The sequence below is a fragment of the Vitis vinifera genome, chromosome 7, assembly GCF_030704535.1.
Source record: "Vitis vinifera cultivar Pinot Noir 40024 chromosome 7, ASM3070453v1".
Classification (NCBI taxonomy): Eukaryota; Viridiplantae; Streptophyta; class Magnoliopsida; order Vitales; family Vitaceae; genus Vitis; species Vitis vinifera.
In genome coordinates this window covers 4,811,128-4,822,491 of record NC_081811.1, presented here as the reverse complement: position 1 = coordinate 4,822,491, position 11,364 = coordinate 4,811,128, and the positions used below count along the sequence as shown (strand labels likewise).

At 29.7% G+C, this 11,364-nt stretch overlaps 1 protein-coding gene across 1 annotated transcript; it reads right to left on the bottom strand.

The window, feature by feature from the left end:
* Positions 1-8,833: 8,833 nt before the first annotated feature.
* LOC104879804 (pectinesterase inhibitor 5-like) lies at positions 8,834-9,391 on the bottom strand. Its single transcript, XM_010653990.3, has one exon. The coding sequence runs from the start codon at positions 9,389-9,391 to the stop codon at positions 8,834-8,836; it is 558 nt and encodes a 185-aa protein (XP_010652292.1).
* Between the last annotated feature and the right edge of the window lie 1,973 nt (positions 9,392-11,364).

Here is an 11,364-nt window from a genome sequence, read left to right as displayed (position 1 = left end):
GTGGTGATGTCATTCCAAGACAACTCTACCGCGTTCAACAAAGAGTCGAACTAATTGTAGGAACTCCAAGCAGGCTTATTGATCTTTTATCTAAGCATGAAATTGAGCTAGATGATGTTTTTATGATTGTTCTGGATGTGGTGGACTACATGCTACAGAGAAGCTTCTGTGATTAGGTAATGCAGATTTTCAGGGCTCTATCACAACCACAGGTTTTGATGTATTTTGTAACAATCTCACATGAGGTTAAGAATGTGGCAAGCTCGATGACAAAGGATATAATTGTTATCTCCATGGGGAAGTCAAACAGGCCAAATATAACAATCTCACTGAGGTACGCATGCACTCTCACTTTGGCCATTCTTCATGCCTTGTTTTGATATCCTTGCATATGATCATTTTGGGTATCTCTTGATCTACTAGCCAATTGTCATGATTGCTTCATTCTATTAGTAGAGACCCGTTTTTAAGGATTTAGAGGGGTGCTACGGTCATTGTCGTACATTCTCGATAAGTAACCTGACCCCGAGCCCATATTTGGTTTTTCATAGACCACATTTTCCAAATAAAGAGTCACTCTTAGGATTTTCTTTCTTATTTTGTTTACCCTTTAAAAATAAAACAAAAATAAGTGGCGACTCCAAGTCATTTTCTTAATTAATAAATCATTTTCAAAATAAAAAGCTAGTTCGTCATCGAGTGGAAGCGCATTAGCGGAAATACGGGGTCCACAATATGATATAATATTATAAAAAAACATGAAATCAAGTTTTGGTTATGCTCAAATTCCTTGAATCTTTGCCAAAATATAACCCAAATTGAGTTCTAATTTGAAAAAAAAAAAAAAAAAACAACAACATAACTCAAATCCAACCTAAATATTAAAAATAATTGTCCAAATCTATCCAAGCATCGAGTTGCATTTGAATTGGAATGGGTCAACCTACCCAAGTTGCACCCTTATATTAAACCAAGTAATTTAATTCCTATTTTTATTTTTATTTTATATAGAAATGGAAAAGAAAATTCTTTAGTCATATTTCAATCATAAGAATAATATCAATTTTTAATTTATTGAATTATTTTAATGACCATCTATTAATAAAATTAAACTAAAAATTTAAAAAAAGTTTAAAAAATCAATAAATAACTAATTAAAATAAGGGTTAATTTCATTAACACGCTTGAACTTGAGTATAAATAGACTCAACCATCACTGGTTTCAAATTTCACCAATTAGCACCCTCATAAATTTATTTTATTTATCAAATTTATTTTTAGAGAAATTTTAAGTAAAAATATTTTAGATACAAGCATTTAACAATTCTCTAAAAATTAAATTAATTTTTTAAAAAAACTAACATTACAGATAAAATACATTTATAAGGATACTAACAGATGAAATTTGAAACCTACGTGGCTTGGTGTATTTATACTAAACCTTAGGAGTCTTAATGAAATTAACCCCTTAAAATAAACACAATTTACTTAAAAAATACTTATTAATCTTGTAAAAAGTTTTTTAAAAAAAATATAAGAGATAAATGTGTTTTAATACAATGGTTTTGATAAAATAAAAAATAAAAAATAAAAAATGAATGAGATGCTACTTTTATAAAAATAATCTTAATTCAAATGAGAAATATAGAAAAATAAAAAGAGGAAAAAAAATAATTAGATAGAATAATTGAAAAAATAATAAACATTTGATTCACTTCTATAATTCTATTTGAATAAATCATCAAATCTTATTCATTTGCATGATTTAAGTGTAAGAATAAATGTGGACCCACATTATATTAACCATTGTTCAAGATTTAGCTATCCATATATATATATATGATTTCTATTTGATCTAGAGTATGGATCACATCATGTGTAGAGCCCAGAGCAATAACGAGTCTTAGATGATGAGCCTAGACTCGCGAGACCCAATAGTCCAAAGGGTATGGTCCCTAAGGCATAGAGGGTATACATATAAAGGCTAAGTGTATGTTCATCATCATCACATCTTTTGAATATAATAGAACCCGCTCTCTCTTGCTCCCATCGTTAGAGAGATTACATAAAGGTGGATACCCCTCTACAGCCTAAGAAGATCCATACATCACTACAAAAAAATAGGTTTTTAATGACGAATCTTTAGTCACGGCCACAAATTTCGTAACCAAAGATATTATTTTGTCACGGCCAAAGTAAAATTGTGACTATATGTGTTAATCAATTTGGGTGAAAAAAAACATGTTTAGTCACGATGATTTTATCAACCGTCATAAAAAAAGATTGATGATAGGGCATTTTAGTGATGGATTTATTTGAAATCGTGACTATTTGTAAATTTAAGGAAGAAAATTTTGGCACAAAAAGTCTAACAAATGATGTTTTAGTCACGGTTTTTTGTGAAACCGTCACTATATATATATGTGTGTGTGTGTGTGTGTGACTTTTAGTGACGCCATTGATTGACCGTGATTGTATGAGAACTTATAATCACAAATTTCACATTGACCGTGACCAAATGCATAGAGGTCTATTTTAACTATTTAAACCTATGGTCACGGGGTTCACCCAATCGTGACCAAAGTCTATTATTTATTTTAAACCTTTTCAGGAATACCTATTATAATTTTTTAGATATATATATCATAGAAATTATCATTAATAGTAATAATAATAGTTGTTATTAATTATAAAAAGTTTAAAGTTATATTATTATTTTTTAAGTTAAGAAACAAATTAGTGTGTTACCTATTTTTCTTTAGTTAAAATTATTTAATTTCCTTGTTATGATTAATGTTTTAATAAGAAGTAAAATAAAGTTTAATATATTAGTTTAGAAATATGATGGTTCAATTTGATATTATTTGATAAAAAGTTTACATGCAAGTGTAGACCCCCCTTTACAGTGAAGGGGTTATTTTATTATTTTTTTCTTCTAACCACCCCAAAATTAAGCTAATGGGGCGGCCAGATGGGACAATGGGGGCAAAGAGTAGGTGAGAGCTGTGAAGGAATGGGCGGGAAAGAAAGACAGGAGGGGGGAGATGATTTTTTGGGGTTTTTTTGGAGAAAGAGATCCTTCAGCCTGGGGAGGTGTTCCAGAGGGAGGGGATATTCAGGCAGGACCAGAGCAAAAGGAGGAGGGATTTTTCAAAGAGAGGGGCGGCCCAAAGCATCCAGCTGAGGAAGAAACTTTCAAGTTAGGCCACTATGGTTTTCATGTATGTGTTTACTCTCCACATTCTTCATACAATATCTCATTCTCTTGGATTTTCAATTTTTTTTTTTTTGGGACGTCTTAATTTGGAGATCTTTTGTTTTTCTTTGGTCTAAAATCTGAAGAGCTTGTTGCATCTCATGCTCTGTTCTTGTATATGTTCTCTGGTTCTCTTTTATCCACCTTGCTGGACTTATGGATGAACCGACCAAATGGGTTGGACACGTTCTAGAGGGGCTTCATATTCATTTCCCATCATTATTCTCTGCCGCCGTCTTCGCCTGGAAGGGCGAGATCCTCCAGGAGCTGTTCTCACGCCACCAAGGTTCAAGAGCTATCCACCAAGCCTGGAGAATCCACGCTTCGGGCATCGTCGCCGCTGCCGCCGCGGGGAGGGGGGAGGAGAGGGAAGCTAGGAAGAAGATGAAGATTTGGTTTGGGCTTGAGATAAGGCACTAGGCCCAATTTTGTGTTTGGTTTTGGCTTTGGGCTTGGGTTTGAATTTGGAGCCCAGACCCAAGCCTATGCTGAAGATGGAGCCCAAAGCCCCATTATTATTATTATTATGCTAGTTTAGGCTGGGTGGATATGAAGCCCAGAGCTCTTTTTAATGTTGGACGTGGGCTTAAGCTTATGGATTGAGTTTTTTTTTAATGTTGGACGTGGGCTTGGGCTTATGGACTTGGGTTTATGATATTATCACTATTATTATTATTATTATTATTATTATTATTATTATTATTATTAACTATTATCATTATTATTATTATTACTATTATTATTATTATTACCATAGTCATTATTATTATTAATTCAATTTTCCAAATCTTATTATTGTTATTATTATTATTATTATTATTATTATTATTATTATTATTATTATTATTATTATTATTATTATTATTATTAATTCACACTTTCAAAACCTTATTATTATTATTATTATTAATTCAAACTTTCGAAATCTTATTATTATTATTATTATTATCATTAATTAGAACTCTCGAAATCTTATTAATATTATTATTATTATTATTAATTCAAACTCTCAAAATCTTATTATTATTATTATTATTATTATTATTATTATTATTATTATTATTATTAATTCAAACTTTCAAAACCTTATTATTATTATTATTATTATTAATTCAAACTTTCAAAATCCTATTATTATTATTATTAATTCACAAAATCCTATTATTATTATTATTAATTCAAACTCTCAAAATCTTATTATTATTATTATTATTATTATTATTAATTCACACTTTCAAAACCTTATTATTATTATTACTATTAATTCATACTTTCGAAATCTTATTGTTATTATTATTATTATTATTATCATTAATTCAAACTTTCAAAATCTTATTATTATTATTATTATTACAAATTCAACTTTCAAAAGTCTATGGTCTCGCAATTCAATTTCCTAAAGTCCGTTTCTCATTTTCTTTAACAAATTTCAATTTAATTACCGGAGCTCTAATCTTTTAAATTTAACTCCAAGTACTCCAATTTTCAAATAAACTCCAATAATCCAGTTTTCACTCGAATAGTTTTAATCCCATTTTAGTTCCTAAATAATCTTCTGGTCTTCTTGATTTTACATAAGCAATAATGATTCCTTCATAATTCTAAAACACGGGATTTGTGAGATTAGTTCGTGGGCAATAAATCAGGTTTTGGTAGGAGGGAGGGGGCCTTATGTTTGATCCCTATTGACTGTCAACTATTGTGCTTAATATATTTTGCTTGATCTTCATTTTGCACTCTGGTATGCATGAGTTATAATTTGTATTCGTTAATTGTGTACTAATCTCGTTTCTTAATAGCGCATTGTGACTCGTGGCCCAGGTATGCATACATTTTCGTTTTTATCATTCTCTATGCATGTTTCGATTTTCATATGTGCATGATTTGACTTAGGCATCTATTGACTTTCTTATTGATTGCCACGACGGCTTTATCCTAACAGTAGAGACTTGACTTTAGGGACTTAGAGGGGTGTCACGGTCCGTACCGTACCTTCCCGATAAGTAACCTGACCCCTGAGCCCGATCTGGTTTTTCACAGACCACCTTTTCCAAAACAAGGAGTCACACTTAGGGTTTTCTTTCTTATTTTGTTTACCTTTTTAAATATAAAACAAAAATAAGTAGCGATTCCAAGTCATTTTTAATCAACAAATCAATTTTTCAAGTAAAAATCGAGCTCGTCATCGAGTGGGAAGCGCATGAGCCGAAATGCGGGGTCCACAGCAAGTGAGTTAGCAAATTAAAAAATAATTTTGATTTTATATATGATAAATAATTCTTATTGTATTTAAAGTAGGAACATTTGTCTTTTAGACCCAGTTGGACCCAAAAATTAAGATTTGGCTTATAAAAGTTGCATAATTGATGGGGAGAATATAAAATATGAAGAGACTAATATACCCTTCAAAACTATTTTCTATCATAATGTTTGAGAAACTTTTTTATCTTAATTTTTTTTAATAATTATTCTGAAAATTTATTATTTTTAGAAAACTAATTTTAAAATATATATATTATAAAAATATATCATTTAAAAAAAATAAATTTGACATATTTTTAGTTATTTTTTATATACAGAATTTTAAAAATATATATTTTCCAAGATGTTTGATTTTTAAATAATAATAATTTTTTTTTTATTTTGGAAAATAGTGTATTTTTTTCCAAATCACTAAATTATATTAAATTTTATTAAGGTTTGCAAAAGGAATAAAATTTAAATTAATCTTTTTCTACTCTTTTTTTTTTCATAATCAGTAAAAGTCATTTTTGGGAAGATAAAAAATCAATATCCTTCTTCTCAATTTTCACACTTCCTTTAGGTTTTGGGGTTAAATAATGAACACTAAAGCTTAATTTTTTTGTCCAACTAGGTCCAAAACACAATTGTCCCTTTAAAGTATCAAGTGATAACTAAATTTTACTTTATATTTTTTAATGAATTTAACATATATATTTTTACTAGATAAGCATGTCTTCTACTCAATAAATTCGTAAAAAAATTATTACATAAAAACATGTATATATTTTACTTTATATTTTTTAAGGAATTTAACATATATATTTTACTTTATCTTCATCTAAAAACATGTCTTCTACTCAATAAATTCGTAAAAAAATTATTACATAATGCATTTACTATGGTGACATCATACCATCTTTAGAGATTAATTTTAATGTTACGTTTGCTTGTGTTTGAAATTTTATATTTGTTTCCAAAAGTGATTTCTCCACATATTGATTCATCCGGTTGCAAAAAATATTTTTTCCCTTACAAGAAATTTCTCATTTGCTACAGTATTTTTTGGCATGAATAGTATTTTATGACAAAAAATAGACTTTTGTGATGATTTTTTTTTTTTTATATAAAAAAAAAGTTCTTTTAGTGATAAAATTTTTATTTATGGTAAAAAAATCATGTTTAACCACATAATATATTTATGGCAAAAAAAAATTCATAAGATTTTAGTATAAATCTTATATTCATAATAAAAAATCAATTTAATCACAATATCAATTTTAAATGAATAATTTCTACAAAATCTTGTTACAAATTTTTATTCATGACAAATATTTTTTACTAGATAAGCATTTAACATACATATTTTTTAATGAATTTATATTTCATAATTTTAAATTCAATATGGTAAAAAAAGAATAATTTTTATATTTAACATGTAACAAGATATTTTTTCAATTCATTGGTTGTTTTTTTTCTTGGTTTAGATTTTTTTTTTTTCTTTTTCTATCTTTTCTTGTCTCAATGGCCTACGAAGGAAAGGCGGTTGGACTAAGAAGGAAGAAAATCATTTAAAAAAATTGTGATGTTGACGTGATGACTTCACTCAATCTTTAATCTTATGGTTAAGAAAGATCGGTCTTGGTCTTTTTTTAACGTTGCCAACAACATTTATTTATTAAAATAAAAAATTATAATAAAAAAAAAATTATTGTTTAGAATTTTCCCGCGTATTTGAAATTTATTTTTAAAAATTATTTTTATTTTTTAATTTAAAAATAAGTTTATGAAAATATGTGGAACATATATTTTTTTTAGATTTTAAATATTTATAAAAAAAAATTCTAATTATATACTTTTAAAAATAATTTTTTATTTTAAAAAATAAAAAATTATTTTTAAATCACACTACAAAGTATCATTAAGGCAAGACCTCCGAACAATGTGTAATATTCATCATCCCTTTTGACACCGCCTTGATTTGATCCTTTAATTATAAAAGGAATTAAGTAAAATGTTGGTTAGTATAAAGCAAATAATTCCCCAACTTGTATCATCAATAGAATAGATAGCCTTACCAAATTAATAATCCCCTTCCTTCCATATCAATACAACATTCTTAGTGTATTCCATGATTGTTACATTGTATTTTTTGAAAATGATTATAATATCATATAATAAAAAAAAATTGATTAAAGAAGTTTTTCAAACCTATATTTTGAATTGTGTAGACATACTTTAAAGTCATGAGGGTTTATTGGGCTCAAAATAGGTAATATCTACTCAAAATGAAAAAGAGATCCTTACAACCGTTTAATAAAATAAATAAATCTTAACTGTCCTATTTATGAATTAAAAAATATATTAGAATATTAATTATAATTTAAAAATAATATCTTAAAAGCATAATCATCATCAAATCTTTATTCTAATTTCTTTGTGGGGTTGTCATTAGAAAGCTTCCTAATAAAAAAATAAAAATGACATTAGAATAATAATAAATAAAAAAATCTTCTATCTTGACACTCTTAAATAAAAGAAGATATTATTGAATTGCAATCATCGGACATAAAATAGGAAGTTTACAAATATAAAAATACTTATTTATTGACAATGAAAAGAAAATAATTTTAATTTTATTTTAAAGATACAAGATAAATTTATACTTTTATAAAAAAAATTATTTTTTTCATATAAAATTTATCATTATATTTTATTTTTAAAAATAAAAAAATATCCCAACAAAATATCCGATTTTCAATCTCCATTATTTAGATATATTAAAGGATAGATATCCAACAAAACATAAAGAATGAAACTGGATAGACATGAATGACATAATCATATAAACCAACAGTACAAGTAATCGAATTTTTTATTTTTCTATAGGAAGTGGGAAGTGGGAACCTTATTTAGAATTTTTTATTTAACAAAAACGTATATTCTGTAGGAAGTTACACCAAACGGAAAAGATGAAATACCCAAAATCCCCAGCCCTCCCGCCGAACTAAATAGAAATCCGGTCCTTCGCTTCTCTTCTTCTAGCCGACTACAATCTCTCATCTCTCTCCTCAGGTCAGGTCAGTGCTTTCATTTTCTCTCTCTGTGTTTGGTGATCATGGAGAATTAAAGTTCTTTCTAAATTATTTGAAGCTTTTTTCCATAAATGGCTTGTTTAGAATAATTTTTTGGTTTCGACTTTAACTAAAAATTAAAGCCCATTCCAAAATTATAATAAAAATAAAATAAAATCCATGGCACACCTCAGGGAAAAGTTCAAGTTCAGCTGAGGTAGGAAAGAAGGTACGTAGCCAAAGAAAACCTAGAGAGGATTTGTTAGAAATTCTCTTTCTCTAAACCAGTAGACCCGCTCTCGATCATACTAAGAATAATCAAAGTAATTTCCGAAAGCTTGACCACATCATGATTCTCAACAGTGATGGGAGACTGCCTTATCGGCTGGCTCATCCGGTAAATATTTTCACAGTGTATAACTTCATTAGCTCCGACCTGAATCCAGCTCAGTACGTCGTAGTAAGCCCTTGACGACGCTGAACTCCAGGCCTTCGTGTACGCGTCCACTGCCGCCGTGTAGTTGGATTGGCAAGTGGTGAGTCTTTGAATGTCCACTGGACCCGCTGCTTGCTTGATTAGACTCGGAATTATATCCGAAGTATTTTGCACTCGGTCTATGGTTATTGCAACAGATATGAGACAAAGCCCATCCAAGGCGAGAACGTTGAAGCAGAAGTCGTAGCTCTGGGCTTGGTTGCAGATCTGGTTTAGTAATTGATTGTCTGCATTCACGTGAACGCCTGTGTTTGCTGGGTGGTAGAAGAGAGCGGCGGCCAGGAGAGGGAGGACAAGGCGGAGTATGCTAGTCAAGCAAGCCATCTCTTGGATTCTTGATAAATATACTGCAATTAAAAAAAATAATATTTAAAATACCATAGTTTGGAAAATAATTCCAATTCTACGGCACTTTTGAACACGTAGGATAACATCGTAGGATAGATATGAAAACTCATTCCCCCCTTTCCATTTCCCTTCCTGTTTTTCTTCTCTTCCCTTCTCGTTTTTCTTCTCTGCATCAAAACTCCTCTGCCCGAAAACCCACTATCCCGCACGCTGATCATGAGGTGGAGATCCTTGCTTCAACACCAATAGGAAGGAAGTGAAGTGCAGATCTGAGAAACCATTGTCCCCGGTGTTTTCTGTAAGTTTTGTGGTTATATTTGGTGGTGTGGTTGTGTTTGGTCACCGAGAAAGTGTGGGAAAGTTGTAAAAAAAATAAAGTTTTTGTTTTTTTTTACAATGAAACTGAGTAGACTAAAAATAATGGAGAAAGTTTTAATTTTTTTTGTGGTTTGGCTTGTTGTGATTCTGTTTGGTTGCCAAGAAAGTGTGGGAAAGTTGAAAAAAAAAAAATTTCCCAATATTTCCTACCAATTCAGCCCGCGCACAGGGTATCTGTCCAATTTTTTTTTATTAAAAAACATAAGCTATTTGGTAATATGATCATGATTTGAGGAGAAAGGTGATCATGATTTGAGGGGAAAGGTTGTGTTTTTCAACGTGGCTCAAAAATCGTGGATTTAGGGTTTGTGAAATTTAAATCCAATGGCACAAAAGCAAAGAGACCCCTGGACAGATCCAGAAAGCACGGAGCAAAAAAAAAAACATTTTTTTGTTTGTTTTTTTAGGGGGTTTTGCATGGACTTTCCCGGAAAGCAAATGGGGGATGGATTTTCTTGGGAATCAAACGGGGATTGCACAGACTTGGGAATCAAACGAGGGTTGCAACAAAATAAAAAAATAATAACCTGATTAGATTAGTACCTACAAAAATTGAAATTGAAAATTTGTTTTTTTAGGGGGTTTTCCATGGATTTTCCCGGAAAGCAAATGGGGGATGGATTTTCTTGGGAATCAAACGGGGATTGCACAAACTTGGGAATCAAACGGGGGTTGCAACAAAATTGAAATTGAAATTGAAATTTAAATTCAAGGAGACACTTTCAGTATAAACCAATTTTTTAAAAATTATGAAAGGTGTCCGAATATAATTCCATTTTTTTTGTAATTATGGAAGGTGTCTCTTGAGCATAAATTCAAAATTTTCCACTGTTTGAATGGAAATTGTGGAAAGTGTCTTTTGAACAAACACTTTTAGTATAAACCCAATATTTTTAAAATTATGGAAGGTATCAAGAGACACATTTCACAATTCCCAAAAAATGGAATTATATTGAAGGTGTATCTTGAAGAGACACCTTCTATTATTTTAAAAAAATTGGTTTATACTGAAAGTGTCTCTTGAAGAGACACTTTCCACAATTTTCATACATTAAAGAGAGACATCTTTAGCTTTAAAAATCATTTCCACAAATAAAATACATATTGGATTTTGTGAAATTGTGTAAAGTGTCTTTCCAAGAGACACATTTAATATAAATCTAATTTTTTGGAATTCTAGAAGGTGTCTCTTAAAGAGACACCTTTGGTATAAATTAAAATTTTTAGGAATTGTAGAAGGTGTCTCTTCATGAGACATCTTTAGCTTTAAAATCAAATTTATAAGACATTCAAATTTTTGAGGAAAGTGTCTTTTCAAGAGACACCTTTAATGAATATTGGATTTTTTGCCACGTGGAAAGTGTCTCTGCAAGAGACACCTTTAATACATATTAGATTTTTTGTCACGTGGAAAGTGTTTTTTCAATAGACACCTTTAATATAAATCAAATTTTCTGAAATTGTAGAAGGTGTCTCTTCAAGAGACACCTTTAGCTTAAATTCAATTCTTTCATGATTTTGAAAATTGTGGAAGGTGTCTCTTCAAAAGACACCTTCCACGTGGCCAAAAC

Bases quoted from the DNA above. Each gene is read 5' to 3' on its own strand.
- LOC104879804 (XM_010653990.3), bottom strand. From the start codon at position 9,391: ATGGCTTGCTTGACTAGCATACTCCGCCTTGTCCTCCCTCTCCTGGCC.